The sequence below is a fragment of the Ammodytes marinus genome (assembly GCF_949987685.1).
Source record: "Ammodytes marinus genome assembly, chromosome: 2".
Taxonomy (NCBI): Eukaryota; Metazoa; Chordata; class Actinopteri; order Uranoscopiformes; family Ammodytidae; genus Ammodytes; species Ammodytes marinus.
Window position 1 is genome coordinate 20455466 of NC_137231.1, and position 19914 is coordinate 20475379.

At 41.5% G+C, this 19914-nt stretch overlaps 2 protein-coding genes across 3 annotated transcripts; one reads left to right on the forward strand and one right to left on the reverse strand.

Annotated features, from left to right (window-relative positions):
- Positions 1-1810: 1810 nt before the first annotated feature.
- Positions 1811-9723, forward strand: LOC307256343 (ubiquilin-1-like; the record flags this gene model as incomplete). The annotated part of the gene is made up of 11 exons (XM_080035267.1): positions 1811-1930; positions 2066-2208; positions 3135-3262; positions 3465-3727; positions 3902-4066; positions 4171-4339; positions 4598-4719; positions 6323-6391; positions 8963-9078; positions 9202-9379; positions 9583-9723. The coding sequence occupies 11 exons, from the start codon at positions 1811-1813 to the stop codon at positions 9721-9723; spliced, it is 1614 nt and encodes a 537-aa protein (XP_079891393.1).
- A 2020-nt stretch (positions 9724-11743) lies between these two features.
- Positions 11744-18830, reverse strand: LOC307259953 (putative gluconokinase). Of its 2 annotated transcripts, none has more exons than XM_080040048.1 (6): positions 18595-18830; positions 18418-18493; positions 17910-17940; positions 17732-17818; positions 16568-16611; positions 11744-13244 (listed from the first exon to the last, which is right to left on the reverse strand). In XM_080040048.1, the coding sequence occupies exons 2-6, from the start codon at positions 18453-18455 to the stop codon at positions 12872-12874; spliced, it is 573 nt and encodes a 190-aa protein (XP_079896174.1). In that variant the 5' UTR covers positions 18456-18493; positions 18595-18830; the 3' UTR covers positions 11744-12871. The 2 variants fall into 2 exon arrangements, with proteins under 2 accessions (XP_079896174.1, XP_079896173.1); XM_080040047.1 differs by having other exon boundaries at positions 18586-18830.
- Positions 18831-19914: the final 1084 nt, after the last annotated feature.

The following is a 19914-nucleotide window of genomic DNA, read 5'->3' on the forward strand; positions in this document are numbered from 1 at the left end:
TATACTATATACAGTATCTCACAAAAGTGAGTACACCCCTCACATTTCTTCACATTTTTCTTTATATCTTTCCATGGGACAACACTGAATAAATGACACTTTGATACAATGTAAAGTAGTCAGTGTACAGCTTGTATAAAAGTGTAAATTTACTGTCCCCTCAAAATAACTCGACACACAGCCATTAATGTCTAAACTGCTGGCAACAAAAGTGAGTACACCCCTTAGAAAAAATTTACAAATTGGGCCCAAAGTGTAAATATTTTGTGTGGCCACCATTATTTTCCAGCACTGCCTTAACCCTCTTGGGCATGTCGTTCACTAGAGCTTCACAGGTTGCAACTGGAACCCTCTTCCACCCATTTATGACAGCATCACAGAGCTGGTGGATATTAAAGACCTTGCGCTCCTCCACCTTCTGTTTGAGGATGCCCCAAAGATGCTCAATAGGGTTTAGGTCTGGATACATGCTTGGCCAGGCCATAACCTTTACCCTCAGCTTTTTTAGCAAGCCACTGGTCGTCTTGGAGGTGTGTTTGGGGTCGTTATCATGTTGCAATACCACCCTGCGGCCCAGTTTACGAAGGTTGAGTGCACGTGGTCAGCGTCGTACACAGAGGTTGGCTTTGGAAAATAGACGTATGAGTGCTGCCAGCATTGCTGAAGGGCTTGAAGGGGTGGGGGGTCAACATGTCAGTGCTCAGACCATACGCCACACTCTGCATCATACTGGTCTGCATGTCATCCCAGAAGGAAGCCTATTCTAAAGATGATGCAAAAGAAACCCCACAAAAAGTTTGCTGAAGACAAACAGACTACGGACATGGATTACTGCAACCATGTCCTGTGGTCTGATGAGACCAAAATACATTTATTTGGTTCAGATGGTGTTAAGAGTGTGGAGCGGCAACCAGGTGAGGAGTACAAAGACAAGTGTGTCTTGCCTAGAGTCAAGCATGGTGGTTGGAGTGTCATGGTCTGGGGCTGCATGAGTGCTGCCAGCACGGGGGATCTACAGTTCATTGAATTCTAACATGTACTGTGACATACTGAAGCAGAGCATGGTCCCCTCCCTTCATAAACTGGGCCGCAGGGCAGTACTGCAACATGATAACGACCCCAAACACCCCTCCGAACGACCACTGGCTTGCTAAAGAAGCTGAGGGTAAAGGTTATGGACTGGCCAAGCATGTCTCCAGTCTTAAACCCTATTGAGCATCTTTGGGGCATCCTCAAATGGGAGATGGAGGAGCGCAAGGACTCTAATATCCACCAGCTCCTTGATGTCGTCATGAATGGGTAGAAGAGGGTTCCAGTTGCAACCTGTGAAGCTCTAGTGAACTACATGCCCAAGAGGGTTAAGGCAGTGCTAGAAAATAATGATGGCAAAACAAAATATTGACACTTTGGGCCCAATTTGGACATTTTTTCTTAGGGGTGTACTCACTTTTGTTGCCAACAGTTTAGACATTAATGGCTGTGTGTCGAGTTATTTTGAGGGGACAGTAAATTTACACTGTTATACAAGCTGTACACTGACTACTTGACATTGCATCAAAGTGTAATTTATTCAGTGTTGTCGCATGGAAAGATATAATGAAATATTTGAAGAAATGTGAGGGGTGTACTCACTTTTGTGAGATACTGTAGGTGCAGGATTTAAATGCACACCACTCTGCGCAGAAGTGTAAGTCAGAGCTGACGCACAGCCTCACAACTTTCTGCCGAGTCACTGGGACAGACGCGCCCCGTGACAGTGCGCTTCTCTCCAGGTCCACTCATCTTCATCGTCTGCCCCTGGATGACTGATATGTCAGACTCAGTGAAAGATGAACCGAGAGCTCGGAGGTCTGAAACGATCCACGTTGCCGTCAAAAGTCTCACGGAAAGCAAATACTTCACCGTCCGAAGAGGCTGCACCGCCAGAGAGGTCAGGAGATTTTGGGTGTCAACTTCTGTGTTGGGTTGCTTTCTGCGTTAAAACAGGTGTCTTGGTATCGCTTTTAAACTGCAGGTTGATGTCTAAAAAACGATGCTAAAGTGTGATGGTTTGGTGTCTGTGCAGCTAAAATGTGGTCTAGCAGAGCGCATGGGAGTCCTGGAGGAAAGGCTGGTGCTGATCCACTCCAGCCGGGTCCTCAGAGATTCAGATCTCCTGAGTCATCTTAAAGCACAGGACGGCTTGGTCAGCCTCTGCATGGTCCAAAGGTACACCATGGAAACATGTGGAATTGACTTATTTGGACATAGGTGCACAGCACAAACATTAGAGCCTATAGCCTATGTCCTAATTAATTTACTGAAATAGGCCTCTATAGCCTACATCATATGCTATGGAAATGGTAACTGTGTGTCTTGGTATGCCTCATACAGCATATCAAGGAGGACTGAGAACTTAGTACAGTGGAAGATACATATTTTATTTTGTAAAAGAAGCACAACCACACTATTCTAGCATTCATAATACAAATATGTAAAGAAGCCTATGCAAAATATACTAAGGAATGAAAAGTAAAAAATACAAATTGTTTATATAGTACTGCTTCATTCATGTGTGTTTTGCATTACTGCTGTAGATGTTTATCATATTCTACTGTATAAGGTCATCATATGTTTGTAGCATCACTGTCCTGCCAGAAACGGGTATCTAAAAGTAATTTATTTAGTTTGAAGAAGTCCAAGAATTTCCTCAACCCTTGAATGAACATTCAATCTATCAGTTCATTATAAACATTCAAATTCAGAATCAACAGATGTACAGATATGTGGTATTAATTGGACAGGGTGGGTATGAATAATTGCAACTTGAAAAATAACTGGTTGCTAAAGCTAACAAGGTTCCAAATATTCCAAATGTGTGTTGTACAGTAGGCTGGAGTAATTTTACTTAGTTGGAAAAGGAAGCTCTGCTAAATATAGAAATGCAACATGTTGTATAGTGATAGTAGATTAATTAGAAGGTGTACATAATTATCTTTAAGTCCTGTGAGACATGCTGGTAGAGAAATGGCATTTTGTACTAGCACAATAAAATAGTGTTTTAGACCTAAGCCCAACACCTCTACCTACAAGAACACAGACAGTTGTTAACGATGGTAGTGAAACTGGATTTAGATTCAGTCCATCCTTCTCAGGCTTCAGCCTTCGTCTGCTGCTGCCACCAGTGATCCAGCAGCAGAGGTGGTCCAGTCAGAGCTCACAGCCGACCTTGGTCCTAACATGGATAACTTCACTCCCCCTCCAGCCTCTCCCCTCTGCCTGGGTAAGAACTACAGAGCACATGAGCTCTCCTCCCCTCCTGTTATTTTCTCACTTTTCTCGTTTTTCTCACATCACAGTATTTTCCGGTCTTCATTCTTCACGTCCCTTTTCTATCTTGGTTTTCACTGCGTCTCCCATCTTACTTGTCTCTCCAGTTCATTTGACATACACCGGTTCTTTTTCATCGAATGTGTTTTCCATAGTGGAAGCTCTAGACAGTCTTGGTCTGTCAAACAGCGGGACGGGCTTCTTCCCTGGGCTCCAGCGCCAGATGGAGAGCCAGCTGCTGGCTGATCCAGCGATGATGCGTGGTGTCCTGGGAAGCCCCTTGGTGCAGAACACCCTCTCTAACTCCAGTCCTCAAATCACCAGACAGCTCATTTTGTCCAACCCTCAAATTCAGCAGCTCCTGCAGACAGACCCTGAGGTGGGAGATATGCTGAAAAACTCAGATGTCATCACACAGGTGGGAATAAAAAGAAGTGTGCAAGGGTGTGTACGTATTTGCTGTGAGTGAAACTGACTGTTTCAGTGTGCCAACGCATTGTCCCGAGTGTGCCGTGATTATACTGTGTAGCCTACATGTGCACTAGTGTGTTCCATATGTTCAGTATCTTCTTGCTATTTCTTCCCTTTCGAGGTGCTGGAGCTCGTCAGGAACCCTGAACTGACAGAGGAAGTGATGAAGCGTAATGAAGATGAAGCATTGAACAACTTGCAGACAGAGCAGGACAACCCAGAATCCATTACTGGTGATTCTGAAGGCCTGCAGAGGACTGACACCAAAAGACTCAAGCGATCCCGGGTACACGGTTGGAAATGATATTTCCTGATCTATTCAGATAAAGTCAAACTATTATTGTGTTTGTGATGTGTTGTTTGTGGCGTCTTGTCTTTATACTCGTTCAGAGCCAGATTGGAGCCCCCGCGGTGGTGACGGCATCAACAGGGAGTCAACAGCAAAGTGAAAGAGAACGCGAGCAAACTCCCGCCCTCTCCAGTCAATCCACGGATCCTCTCAGAGAACTGAGTGCCATGCCCGGAGCTGATACAAACCATCAGAGCACTGTTACTGCAGGCACGAAAATACAAATTCATTACAGTACAGCTTAACCACACTGAGATAAAAAAAAGTAGAATTGCAAGCCCATACATGAGTGTGGCAATCAAACCAGTCTGGAAAAACCTACAACCACGCATGATCTCTTAGAAAGCTCCAAAAAAAAAGAAACAGGTTTTCAGTTTTAATTGGCGAAACTATAACTATACAGTACGTGTGCATTTTCTCGCTGCTTCTCTTCATATTGTATCCGTGGCCTGCTCCCTCTCTCTTCAGGCTTGCAGTCACTGCTTGAGGAAATCACGTCCAGCCCCGGTCTGATAGAGAGCATCCTGTCTGGACCTTATGTCACCAGTCTCCTGAACTGCCTCAGCCAGAACCCTGACTTGGCAGCACAGGTCAGTGATTCTTGAGAAGCGGGACAAAAGGCCGTCTTCCAATATTAACTGATGTTATGTTTAAAAGCAAAAATGTTTAAAATTGTAGACGTTATTAGGGATTAAGAATAGAATGTCTGGAGTACAATTATCCCCTTAAATTGAATTGTATCATTATTATGTCAAATATATGACGTCCAAAACAGTGTGTTGTAAGTGTTGTAGTTTTAGAATATTTAACATTACGAATCTTGGAAGTCCTGCGTCACAACCATCATATGTCAACACCGACTTACAAATTCTGAAGGAGTTATTTGAAATGTTTCGATCATTTTATTTTCCTGAAGCAGTTCATACTAGCACCTAGCATCAAGAGAAAAACCAAATGGGTTCTAGATAAACTCCATTTGTTTTGTTTAAGAAACGTTAAATATGTCAACACCGTCAGATGTCAACTCAGTCAGATTTCCTGTCTGACGGTGGTGATATTTGGGTGGTTTTCAAGTAATTATAATTTTATTAAATATAGAAATAGGGTTGAGTTTTTCTAATAATGTATTTATCGAAACTCTCACAATCTTCTTTTTTCATGGATGATTCTTAAAAAAGTACAGGATGAAATACAAATTGAGGCGATTCGGTATGAGTCGGTTAGAGCAAGGCTGATTGAAAGACTTTAATGTGAATCTTGAATTAACGCTCAACCAATAATATGCTGTTATAAGATCACTGTTATTGATTACTGATGGTTAAAATGACTACATCTGGGTTTTTGTCACCACCGTCAGATATGTCAAATCCATAAGATATGCTTATAAGCTCCGTCAGATATACCTGTCAACTCCATCAGATATGTGTCAACTCCGTCAGATTTATATTATTTTGATAATATTGCATAATGATATTTCTTAGTTGTTGAGGAATGGTTGGTCATATGGGAAAATCTAACCAGTCACCTAACATGAGAATCTTGATTGCTGTTAATTTTAAATAAAAAATTCTATTACACAGTTCAACTGAAGAACATAGAGGAAAATTAATATAAAAAATGTATATTCATATACATTTTGAAAATATTGTTTGTGGCCTCTGTCAGTCTTGGTGAATATTTGTGATCACTATACATCTCATGGGTCTAGCATAAATTGAGGGAAAATTAATTTGTGTTTTTGGTGTATGACAGTGTTGACACAAAATAAGGAATGGCAAGCTAAAAAGCCCATTTTGATAAAAAGGACAAAAGCTGGGAGGTTGTGTCAAAGCTTAGCTCAGTAGCTTGTTGGATAAATACATGTCATTTAATTTGCCTAAACATAGTTTTTATTTTTTCAACATTGCACCATGTTTTGTCCCACTTCTCAAGAATCACTGAGGTGACGCATACACATTCTATTGGTGGATGCAAGTTTAAGCATGTATTGTATGGAACACATGACCCTTGAAGTTATTTTGGTAGTTTTATTAGCACAGCATCTGAATTGCTAGGCAATCCATATAGGCTGAAATTCGTTGTGGAACCAGGCTAAAATCCCCCTCTTCTTGTTAACATATCCCCATAATCTCTTCACACAAATCCTACAGTGGGTTTACTGCCGATAAGTATCTCATTTTCATTCTGTTTCAGATGCTGCTGAGCCACCCTTTGTTCTCAGGAAATCCTCAGCTGCAGCAGCAGATGAGACAGCAGGGGCCTGTTTCAGGTAGCTGGTTTTGAGGCAACCCAGAGTTTGTTCGCTCTGAGTTGGTGGAAACTCTGGGTTTTCCGTTTCAGGTAGCAGGTTCAGTGCAACCGAGAGTCAGTTACTGCGGCAACATACGCCGTGGGTCTAACCTGCTGGATAGGTGGTTAGACCTACCCTGAGTTTGTTTTCACTTTACGCTGCAGCTCCGACTGAAGAAAGAGTGTCACTGAGGGCGCACTCACACTAGTGCCGTTTGCCTGTTCCGTGCTCAGCACGATTCAGCACGATTCCCCCCCCTCCCCACTCCCCCCGCAGGCCCGTGCTCACACTGCTCGTGGCCTGGGCATACTTGCACCGTGCGCGTTTAGGATTTGGAGCGTAGTCTACTTGTAGGCTATACGACTGTTTGTGAATATTTTCATCCGGCCAAATTTGCATCAAATATTCCACTTCCACATTAGAGCAACGAGAATCCTTAATCTATTGTTTTTTTTAATGTAGCCTTGACGTAATAGGTCGCGGTGGACAGTCTCATATTTGTGCAGCACGCTGTTTATTATTAATATAACGGCCCGTCATCAGACCATAGGCTATGTATCCGGATGGTTTTGTACACATCGATCGCTCCATCAAATCCAAGTCAGAACTTTTTGTATGGGCAGAGATCGTTTTTTTAAGTGTCTTTATAAAGTTTCTTGTTAAACCTTAGCGTAGGCTACTGTTTCCTTATCACCGGGTCGCGGTGTGTTGTTTTGGGTGCGTCTCCACCGCCATGCGTAAATGCAGTTATGACAGCTGACGGGAGGAAAAAGAAAAAAAATCATCTGACGAACGTGAGTAAACACGAAAACATTTTTGCTTTGCTTTCTGAGCCGACCTAATTAGCTCTCTCCCTCTTTTATTAGCCCACACCTAGGCCTACACACACGTTAATTCTCACACATTATAGCTACAAGTCCAAGTGGTGGGCAATTCTGGTGCCGACTAGTAAGGCAGCGGACGTTAACGGACAATGCATCCTTAATAAATTCACGTCAGGAACGCCGCCTGTGCGCTTGCTTGTGCGCGTGTCATCTCATTAGCATCTGTACTTTGGCCACGGCACACCTCTCCCAGGTGTGCCGTGGCCAAGGGGCTGTTCCGTGCTGGAATACAGTTGGCGTGGTCACACTAGCCAAACGTTCTAGACTTTAGTATGCTAATGAGCTTTGGCACGGGGCCGTGGCACTAGTGTGAGTGGGCCCTGACACACGCGTCCCTGTACAGTTTGAAGCAAAATCACTCTATAGAAATCTCCATCGGGATGTTTTTATCATTTCCTGATGATTTTACGTTTGACCAATCATTTATCTGATCAGTAGCCTTGTTCTCAGCCCTCGGTCCGTTCATATAGGCGGCCACCTTACACATCGTGACATGCTCTACATTCAGATTAATAAACCTATTTGTAGCCTATTGTATGTTTTTTAACGTCTGTGCCACTGAACAGATTTATGTCAGGTGGATTCATGTAACGCTGCGGCTGCACGCGATCGTTGTAGTTCACTTGTGCGATCCTAAAGTCACAGACAAGCCTCGTTAAATAGCCTAATATGAATATAAAAATGATATAATAATTTAAACTGTGATCACTTGAGGAAAATGGATCTGGTAATAAATCAATCAGGCTCTTCAATGGAAACTGTCACCTAATGTGTCTTGACGTTAATGTATTTCACTCCCCATTTAAAAGAAGCGACAGTCTGTTCTGTTTACTGCACAGTAGGCTTTAGGCACTGTCAGTAATGCTGTGCCGCGCCAGCTTTATTACTTTACAGCTGATATGCGTAACTTTTTAAGATAGACTATGGCTTCTCATACGGAAGCGAAATGATTATCTTGACAAAAAATGTTTGCTCTGTTTTTTTCTGAATTGCCGAGGAGATTAGATCAGAGTTATGAGACAATATCCCGTTAATTCTTCTCCATAGGCTACCATAAACTCATTCGTTAATATTTCTAACTCTAGTGGGAGGAGCGGGGATTTCTTTTTTTCTCTTTTGAGAAGTGGAGAAGTGGGAGGATCAATCATTTGTTTCTTCTGTTTCCATGGTGAATCATGTTATCAGCGATCCATTGACGATGGCTTTTATGCACACGCTCCACCCAGAGTGAACACGCTCAGAGTTGATTAACCCAACGCTGATCCACTGTTCTGAAACCGAAAACCCAGAGTTGCTTATCAACCCTGCGCTCTGAGTTTACCAACTCAGAGCGCAGGATTAAACCCAGAGTATGTAAAACCAGCTACCTGAAACAGGCCCCAGATCCCTCTCCTCCTGCAGCAGGTGGGTTTACTCTCCTCACTATTAAACACACCTCATAACTAGGAAACATTCAGCAGCATTATGAGGCAAAAAGATACATCCATCTTATATTTGAAACTCATTTAAAAAAAATAAGCTTATATCCCAAATACCTAACCTTATTTCCCTTAAAACATATGTTTATTGTGTAAGTGAATGTACAAAATAAACCCCACTCCAGTGTGTATTGTTTATGATTAATATCTGTCTCATTAATGATCAATAATAAATATGTAGATGCAGAGTGCAGAGCTTCTGTCGGCCATGCTTAACCCCAGAGCCATGGAGGCTTTGCTACAGATCCAACAGGCCCTACAGACTCTGGCTCAAGAGGCTCCTGCTCTGATACCCACGTGAGTACAACCACTCCAACCTGAAGAATATTCGCATTTCTTAAGTTTCTGGCTAGAATCCGTATTTATTTTTGTCCAAAGTGCTTTAAAGGGGAATTTAATCACCACAGGTCTGTCTTGCAGGGCTGGACTCGTAAACATTGGAGCCAGTGTTGATGCTGCCCCTGAGCCAGCGTCTGACTCCTCTGTCCTTAACGTCCAATCAGAAGGTGGTCCTCAAGTTGCCTCGGTGACAGAGCTGGAGCAGCAGCAGCAGTTTGTCCAACAGATGCTACAGGCACTGGCTAACAGCAATTGTGGGGTATCAGTGTTCCCTTATTGTACCTTCATTATGACAAAACTGAAATTTTTTGCTTTATCTAACCAAACAGACTTCATGATCTCCAGACACTCCATTCATCTGGTTCTTTACTTTTTCTTATTTATTTAAAAAGAGTGAAGGAAATTAGGCAACTGGTAGTTTGGTCACATTGTTTGGTCTCCTGTCATGTCATGTGCTGCCAGGTCCATGGTGAGGAGGAGTTCCAGGAGGAGATGGAGCAGCTGAGCTCAATGGGCTTCAGAGACCGACAGGCAAACCTCCAGGCCCTCATCAGCACAGGAGGAGACCTCACCACTACTATACAACATCTGCTCACTCTCTGATACACACACATACACAATCCTCAATCCTCACACTAACTCAAACCTAAACCTAATAATAACCTCCTGACCCTTAAAAACAGGTCTTAGGCATCTAACAATCCTAAAGACTGGGCAAAATTTAACACACACACACACACACACACACACACACACACACACACACACACAGGCTGATCCGTGCGCATATATATTATTATAACATACTTTAATAATAATACTGTCAACTATATAATTATAATATATATAAAATATCAAGTGCTTTACAAAAAAAAACATGATAAGCCATATTGATATTGCCCTTTGTATTGCTTAATATCTCACTCTAACCTCTGTCTGCAGAAGTCAAATATATTCACAACATTCATCCTTACCTAGTACAATTTACACTTCATCATATGCAGTTTTTCCGTGGATGTAAGGCTAGTGGGTGTCATATGCTGTAAAGATCTAGGGAAGTTTTTGATTGTGATATTGGGCCAAATACATTTAAAAAGGACTGAACTGAAAAAACACATGTATACGTAGTAGGAAGATTTTTTTCCTTCCTGTTTGTCCCTTCACAGTGGGACTTAATATTCAGGTAAAAACAAAAAAGGGCCATACAGGAACATAAATCCACCTCCCATACTGAAAACTTGTAGCAATTGTGTGCTGTTCCCACCCCTCCCTTGCTGCTCAAACGTCTTGTACACCACCGTTTACAAATATCCGGCGTACCAGATTATTATAAAGTTTGTATTTGTTCTGGTATTCATGGCTCCAAAAGATGTATTCAAAGTGCAGGTATTGACCTGTTGCAAAACTTGAATGTCAATGTTTGTCTCAACGTGTCACAGTAAGTCTGATTTGCACTGTTTATCTTCTCAACACACTCTCCCAGGAGAAAAGAAAATCCTATAAGGCATGGAAAACTGGATTTGAGTCCAAAGCCGATAACAATTATATTTGCCCGTACAACACAATTTGTACTCAGAGTTGGTGCAGTGATCACAAGCATCATGTCTCAATAAAGACAAGTCGGACACAAACTGGTCTGCTATCTGTGATTGATTGAAAACATAGTCATTCATTATATTAAGGTAACTATATTGATCTAATGTTATACTAATATTTAAAATCTGACTTTTTAAGAAGTTATTTTGTAGTGATGGTCTGTGCATGAACACTAGAGGGCAGTTACACTTCATGAGTAACTTGAGCTGTTTTGGTTCGTATAGTAAAGCACCTAAATAGTTTCCTTTCGAGCCTGACATAGCTGTTTAAAATGTGGGGGTTTTCTCTGATTACTTTCCTCATATTATTTACCTATAGTGTAAATTATGACCCTTAAATTAGCTCAGCAATCAAACGGGACATACAGACAATGTATGTGTTATTTATTTATATAAACTATAATTAATAGCCAATGATGATTTAAAGATATTTAAGTGCATCTTAGGTGTGTGTGTGTGTTTCTGTCTGTTTTCCAGCATTATACTGTGCTTTTGTGTCCCCACTCATATAGACCTTGTGGATTAACACAACACATATCCCAACATCAGATGTATGTATGCAATCCACTTGACAACCTGTGTGTGTTTGTCCGTTGCTGCCAGACTGAGGGGGTTTAAATCTCAAGTAGTGTGTGTGTGTATGTGCCCTCTTCGTCTGGATGTGTGAGATATGAGAGTAGCCAAGGTTTTTTTTTCTGGATTAGAAGCTCCTAAAATATTCTGGTTGATGTTTGGGGATGAGTCACACCACAAAAACGGCTCTACAGTGCTGAGTGGAGATTTGTATTCTGAGGAGAGTGTGTGTGTGTTGGGGGGGGGGGGGGGGGGGGGGGGGCTGTTGTGTGTGTGTGTTTTTGGAAGATGCGAATCAGGCCACACAGCCTTGACCTGATCTGACTGTCAATGTGGCACAAACGGATTGTAAAAAGGAGGTAAAACTGCCTCATAGCAGTGTTTTGCAGAAAGTGGTTGAATGTTTTATTTGATCATGTTCAGTATAGATTGTACTTTAAAGACTAGTTGGTACATTTGCCAGGTTATGAAAGCTGGTGTGATAGATCAAATGAGATTTAAAAGAAAAAAAAATTAAACAAATTTCATTGATAATTTATTGACCAAATCAATAAATCAGAAAAGAAACTTGCATATTAAGTGATGCAAACTTTTAAAATCATTTCAAAACAAAATAAAAATCTTAGGATTAGACATTTATCTAATTACAAAGTACATTTGTTTTGCATGGTCAGGTTGTTTTTCTGTTTAAAATCTTATAAAATGTAAGAAAAGATTTCTCATGGCATGTTCATCATAACTGCAAGTAGATTGACTTGGAAACATGGAATCTTCACTGTGCAAATGTTAACAAAATTAACACATTCCTCTTCACAAGTTCATAAAGATATAAAAGCCACACAATGTTTGACTGCTCGCATGAACATCAATGTTTTTTTCTTCGTTGCAGCCAGTTTGAGGTTCATATCTCATAAAAAACCTAATGGTCCCAGTAAAAGCCATTATAATATCAAATAACCTGCAGCATTTACTAGAATGGTTTGTTTGAAAATGTTCAAGGTTAACTAGCTGAAGTTTTGAAGATCATAAATGATCAATACTACCGAGTAGATTAAGCAAACCACCCACTACTGCACAACTGAAACAATGCTTTATATCTCAGCTTCACTAAGATATGAACAAAATATGGCCTACGGATCAAAACAAGATTAAAAGTCTATAGCTCTACTAGCAGCTTGAGCAGTCATTTGCGTGCTTACAATGACAGTGCATTGTGCTGAGGTTTACATTATATCCGTACTCTTTTTGCAGCATGTTTACATTTACTAATTATCACTTCACATAATTTGCAGCTAAGGATGATAGGAATGGCATTAGTGTCAATAGGTAAAAATAAAGTTTTGACCTGATGATGGCGCTAGATGAAAGGTAAGGGAGTTTATAGTTATTTAATTGAATAACTAAAGTTAGAATTTATACTGTAGGAACCATGAATATCTATTGCAAATTTCACGGTAATCCAATCTAAAAGATTTTGCAACAGTATTGTAATCCCTCCAAAAACATGCCAATAGTGTTGCTAGAAACTGAACACACTCCACAATATGATGCCTTCAGGCCTTTCTTTTGATCTGCTGCGGCAGTTAATGTGTAGGTGACGACTTTAAGTTGATGGCGTGCTTCTCGACCTCCACGGCCAAATCAGGGACGCCCCTCCTGATGTCCAGTCGCAACACGTTCTCTTCGTCCGACGGAGGCTCCAAGACATCAAACTGTGAACGCAGCAGCTCTGCTTTCATGTAATGTCCCCTCCGGGCCACCATCCTCTGGTGAAGGAGATCGTAGTCACCCTGCAAGAAGACAAAGAAGACATCGGGAGAGGCAGGAGGCAGGATACCTTCTTGGCCCGGACCATAAGAGGGAGCCAGGGCTTTGGAGCCATGGAGCAGGATCTGTCTGTACAGGCGATTCAGGGCGGAGCACACCACCACAGCATTGGTGCCTGAACACCTTTGTCTGGGATGAGATGAAACAAACAAACAAAAGCACATACAGGGTTCGTACAGCTTTTTAATAGGCCTTTCACACCAAAATGAACCAAGAGTCAGTTCCAGGCTGGTGTTGGGGTCAGTTCAAAACTGGTTACAGCCTTATCCCAGTTATGAACCGGTTGGTTTCACATCGACCGGAGACAGCCATGGAGCCGGCAAGAGAGCAACGTCATGACGTCACTGTAAACGTGTGTGTACGTCACCCGACGCCGCTGCTCTTGTGGCTAACGCTAAAGCTACCGCTAGCTTTAAGCACAACAACAGCGGCGAATACGTCTTATTTTTACACTTGTTGGCTCTCGCTTTGCTTTCTTAAGCAAACAGGACCCATACAGCGTATTATCGCCGGTCAATTTGATCGCTACGTTCGGTAATTATGTTATGTTTACGTCTCGTAGTAGCGGTGTTTTTAAATATGGCGGGCATGAGGTTTGAGTTGCTCTGGTTGGTCAGGATAATCCCTCCCCCAGCCGTTCGCGCAAGCAGTTCTTATCAAACCCTGCTCAATCCTGGGGTATGAGTTCCCCCGGTTTTTACGGCCCGGAGCAGGCTCTCTGGCGGTGTGAAACCAAAACACTGGCTCTAACTCCGAACAAGCCCAGAACTAGCGCCGATTTTGCGGCGGTGTGAAAGGCCTATAAGAGTAAAATTCAAGCACTTTTCCAGCACTTTCAAGATACAATGTCAACTTTTTCAAGGAAGCCGAAGCTTTAAATATATACAGTATATAAATAAATGCTCATGATTTCATACATTGCCTTATCTGTAAAATGGGAGTGTTCATAATATAATGTGTATGGACAATCACCAAATTGCAGTATGGCCCTAAGGAGACCTTTATCAGTTTAGTTCATATGCCAAAAATGACCATCTATCAGGTTAATAACAACATGACTATACTTGAGCAATATCACATGAGATGGAGCATATTGTCACTCTATATCAGTGCTGCTGCAGTGTCCTCTCTCCCAGCCAATTATTTTTGCTAGTGTCCTGCAAGTTCACATATTGTTTATAATAAATCAGAAATAAAGACAATTGGAAAATGTGATAAAACATCAAAAATCTTATTAAAATAAACTAATTCATGAATTGCAAAGTCGTAGGACAAGTTTTAAGTAAACATTGGGTGTGGACACATTAGAAGTGGAGGTCTGGGGGTCCCCCCCAAAAATCTTTGAGCATTAAACACTTAATTTCCTGCATTCTGGTGAATTTTTATGAAGCAAAGTGTGCCTTTTCTGCATTCATTTTAATGAAAAAAAGGAGAACATTCACGGTTCCGCTGACACAAATTTAATTGAATAGCCTACAATGCATGTGTAGTGCTTTCAAATATCTCCTGTAGCCTATTGTTAAAACATTTGGTTAAACTGTAATAAAGGTAATTATTCTATATCATGTCTACTATTGAGGGTTGAGTGGCTGGTGGTATTTTACTAGCAGCATTAGGCTTTATTCAAAGAAGAAAACAAGTAGGGAACAGTTCAACACCAATGCAAACCAACCTACTAAAATAAAAACATCTGGGGACCAACCCAGATATTTTATTTTAGTAGGCTCCCTCCTCTATACTACCTTAATTTGTGTTATGAAAAGTGCTATAAATGTGCAATACATAGGATACAGTTAATTACACAGAAGAATAAAAGCATTTTTATTGGCGGATGAGCCATTAATAACTTTGCAAACCTAATTTTCAAACAAATGTACCAAAAACAATGTACAAAACGATCCAAAGAACTTCTGAATTTACTTGAGTGAAATTGAAGCGTTATGTTTGATGCATGCGCGATTGCGCGCTCACCGGCCGGCGGGGACACAATTCTTATCAGCGGAAACTTGGCACGCTATCAACACACATAGAGAAGGTGCAGGGAGGGAGCTCGCCTCACGCTTCGAATGCACAGTGCACATCAAAGTGTAACGTTAATGCGCGTTCAGAAAGAGGAAGTCACGGCACTCATGTCTGTTAAGCCCGTATCTCACTGGGCTGCGACAGTTTGCGACAAGTTGGAGACTGCAGTCGCGAGGGAGTCTCTAAACTGTTTCCAAACGTTCGCGGAGGTCTCAATTTCCTCGCATGAGTGTAACATCACGTTACAATGAAGTAACCCCCAAGCTTACGTTATCTAGCTAACAACATGAATTTGGAGCAATACATTATTGAAAACTAGCTGGTCAGCTAATTGCTAACGGTGTTGAGCATCAATTTAGCATGCTATTTATTTGTATCAACAAGTCAATTACACATACAAACTCGGGATTTGGTGTAACTTGCAAAGAAGAACATGATTGAACAGTCAACCAGAGTGACATAGTCCGATACGTTTTAACGAAAAAAAATTCTCAACTGATTTACCTTTGGCAGGAACTTTAAGTGCCGATTCCCCCATTGTGTACAGCTGGAGGTACTTTTTGCAGACCGTACAGTAGCCTATGCCTGTCGGTTATTAGGGCCTCGTCATAACCAAATGGAAACGGATATCTGATATGGAAGTATCGGGAGCAATAGGTCCATGAGCAGCGACTCGTGGTTCTGGATAATTCCTGGAGCGATCGCCAGGTGTGGCGCGTGTCCCAGGAAAGAAAACACGGGGAGCAACTGCACTCGTGCATACAAGACGGCGGCGAAGAAAACATAGCGACAGATTTTTTTTTTAATTTACAGAATAAAAAAATGAAAGAATTTGATGAATTACGACACTGGTCAATAAAGAGAAAATCCAGCATTTTCCAGCACAGTGTTCAGATTTCAAGCACATTTCAAACCTTGAAAACACTCGATTGAAAATCAAGCATTTTCCAGACTTTCAAGCATCTGTACGAACCCTGCACATAGGTGTTGAGGAGCAGCAGTGAACTAAACAAAGTCACAAACAGTTAAATAGAAGAAGGAGGTGAAGAGAAAAGACAGGACACAAGGATGAGCTGATAGAGGAAAAAATAAGTGTGACTGACTGCGGATGAGTTAAAAGGAAAGTCTTTGATGTCACAGAAAGCGATGGCATACTTTTAAATCCGCCCCTCCCTCTTCTCTCACACTCAAGTTATTTAATCTGTCTTCACGCTCCCCCATTCCTTGCTCTCTGCTTTTCCTCTCCATTTTCAAGACCATCTTTGATATTTTTGATCTTCTTTGTGACAAATTTCACGCCTGCATATCTTTACCTCCCTGTTCGGCTCCCTCTCGCTATCTAAACCCATCGTCTTCTACTCCATTTCTGTCATCCCAAAGGTGTCTTTTCATTATGTGACTGTGGCACACAACGTTTTGTTTATTCTTACCTCTCAATCTCTTCATGTAGTTTAAGAAGCCAAGGTAACCTGTCCTGGGGAGAACAACACCACCTTTAAAGTTATTATTTGGTCTTTCAACAGTGACAGAGCAACATTACCATTCGTTAAAGTCATGTTTGAGTTTGAGAATGAAGGTCCAACATGAACTCTCTTTTAGCTTTGTGTTTGGTCTCTACCAAGTCCTAAGAGAAGCTTTATCTGCTCTGCTATGTTCATGACAACTGTGTATGAAGTTTGGTGCGGAGCGGAGCTGGTGATGTGTAGTGGGTTGTTGTTATAATGGCTGTCTGCTGCAACACATGACAACATGAAAAATAAAAAATATATCTTAAAGAAGACAATAAAAAATGTAAATCAAAAACTAAACTACATAAGCTACAGTAAGTTCTAACTACATGAAGTTCTGATAGTACTCTGATATTTAATCTGATTATTCCAAGTCCGAACTCACACTGCCAATAGTTTCTGTTAAATGGATTTAACTCACAAGTCATTTTAAAGAACCAATCAGGGGAATCAAAAAAAGATCAAGCAAACAAACATGGCAGCAGAAAGACAGTAATCAGACATAAAATATGTATAACAACTGAACTGGAGTCATGTTTTAAAAAAAGGAAGAGCTGAACCTAAATTAGACAAATCGCATCCTCTCATGGTGTTTGGTTATGCCAACCTCAACCTGCGTACGCAAATACTGTCACAGCCCGACAGTAATCCCAAGTTTACAATCCTGCTTCACTTCATCATTCATTCTCAAACTGCCAACGTCGGAGTATTTTTTAGATAAACTGTCAGTAAAATGTTCTACCCATCGTTCAAAGCAGATTTCTGAGTGGGAGGTTATCATCAGCCACCAAACACTGCGAACATTGCGCTGCTGCCAAATGTTGGCAGGGGCTGCTGTGCCTGCAAGCGTGTAAACTCAACTTTGGCAGGTAGCCAGTCAATTGTTTGGATGCCTCTCTTTATTTTGAAAGTCAGCACGGACGAGGAAAAGATAAATACCGGTACTGATCAAAGTGAAAATAAATACCTCAACTGAATTTTAGGACTGTGATGAAAAGCTCAGTTAGCCTTCCATTGGCTGCTCTAGTGAAGCGCTCTCCAGCCACTTGTGGCAGAAGAAACTCCCCCCCACACACACACACTGACCTGGTCTGTTAATGGTTCACCACGAGCCATCTTCTCAATGTTCTCATGTGGGTGGAAGGTGTCCCCTTCATGCAGGGGCCAGCCCAGCTGATGAGTGGATATATGGAAGAGTGAGTGTTGCATCATACTGTGAGCAGATACATGATGGAGGTGTGACTGTGTGTGTGTGTGTATACACCTTTTCTGATAGGAGGGCCCCTAAAGAGCTTCTGTATAAGAAAAAGAGCAAGGTAGAACAGGTGGAACATTAATACTTTGCAATAATAATAATGAAAATTATACAAAAACACTGATGATCTACCGGTTGAAGCCAATACTTTATTGTCATAGACATGCTGTCATTTAGAGCGACAGTTAGTAGGCAATATATTGATTGTCTACTAAATATGGCAAAAATGAACCTGCAACTATAGGCCTATATTGATCATTAAGAAAAAAGAATTCAAGCAAGATGCACAAAACTAATTCCAGCTCACAAGTTGTGAGGTTTTGGTAACTGTGCTGGTGTTATAGAAATATTATTATTTATTGTTTTAATTTTGGAGACATTAAATAAGCAATTTCAGTTGAGAAACCTGGGATGAGCAATCGTCACTCTTTTCTGACATTGCATAGATCAGCTGGGGTATGTGCTTGGCACCTTGTAAAGCAGCTGTCCTAAATGAAAATGTACATGTCCTACATACTTTCCACAGCCGGAGACTCCCATTACTATGTAGATCATCCTGTCTGTGGATCTTCATGCAGGTATTTTTCTTCAATCTGGAAGTGGTTCAGAAAAGAGATTAAAAAGGTTGCCAGGCTATTTGAACACCTGCACCACAGAAATATGGCGATGGTACTGCTCATGTTACCTTGCCTACCGTTAACATAAACTGGTAGCTGCTGAGATGTTCAGTAGGCTATTTGAAAACCCCTGAACAGGTGTGAATGTATTCTAAAGAGTATGCTGGTAGGCTAATACCATTTGTTTCGACCGCTGACTAAGAGAACATTGCTGGTGGTATACGAAATACGAAAACACTCAATAAATCAAGTTCGAAAGAAGTAGTACAATCCCATGACTACCCCGTTACAGACTTTGTACCATCGCCGCGGGTTGTTTGAGAAGGGTTGTATCCGTATCTAAAGTATATCCTACGTAATGACGCAGTACGCACGTGGCCGATGTTCGCATTTAAAGAGACAGCTTGGTGAAAAACTCTTATAATAGGTCCATGGGTAAAACCATAGATAGTATATAAACCTATAAACCCATTGTATATACTATATTTGGTAAAACCATGCAGGACCTAATAAAAGGGTAAAAGTTTCCTACCAAATTTGGACCGTCCGCAGCTTCTTTGTGTTTCTGGCCACATGGTTCGATCGCCTATAAGGTGTAGGCCTAATAGCCTACTAATTTGCTAATTTACTCATTTGTTGCAAATTTCAGATGGGCTTTATCAGACCCGCTCCACTGACATGCTCATCTCGAGTATAAATAAAAGTTAAATGAAATGAAAAATGTGTCACAGGTCACATGTCGAACCATGCAAGGTTTCAGTTTACTATATACATACGTGGGGAACTGTACATTTAAGCATTAGGCTATAGTTTTATCAATCGCCCACAATAAGAAATTAGAAAGCTAAATTTAGATTTTTCTGGATTAGGCCATGATTTGTCAAAAATTATTTCAAAATTCAAAGGGCGGGTGATTAGGCCTACATGCATTAGTTTATTCGACACCACACACGTGGGATCGATCATTGCAATATTGAGGTTCATGTTGAAATTTGGAGCGAGAAAAAGAAACAAGTGGGGTTGAGCCTGAGAGAGAGAGAGAGAGAGAGAGAGAGAGAGAGAGAGAGAGAGAGAGAGAGAGAGAGAGAGAGAGAGAGAGAGAGAGAGAAAAGCTATCCCTCCTCTTGAATATCCATCAGTGGTGGGAAGACTTGAGACGGATGCAAGCTCTCCTCCCTCCCGCCCTGTTGTATCCATCCATTCTCTTATCCATCCATCTCTCCATCATCTACCCATTAATTCCCCAAGGGCGTCACAAAGCGGTGACAGAAGACCCTACCGAAGGGCGTATAGCTTACATGCATGCCTGCGTATGCGGCTTGTCCTCCATGTATGTGTAGACTATAGCCTGTACGTGTGCGCCTGGTCCACCAGTGGAACCGCTGACATGCGGAGCT

Excerpts from the sequence above, each read along its gene's own strand:
- LOC307259953 (XM_080040048.1), bottom strand. The coding sequence starts at position 18,455 with ATGATCTACATAGTAATGGGAGTCTCCGGCTGTGGAAA. Across the intron at positions 17,819-17,909 it reads GGGCCCTCCTATCAGAAAAG|CTGGGCTGGCCCCTGCATGA; the intron begins GTGTATACACAC and ends TCCACTCATCAG. Across the intron at positions 16,612-17,731 it reads GTGAACCATTAACAGACCAG|GACAGGTTACCTTGGCTTCT; the intron begins GTCAGTGTGTGT and ends TGTTCTCCCCAG.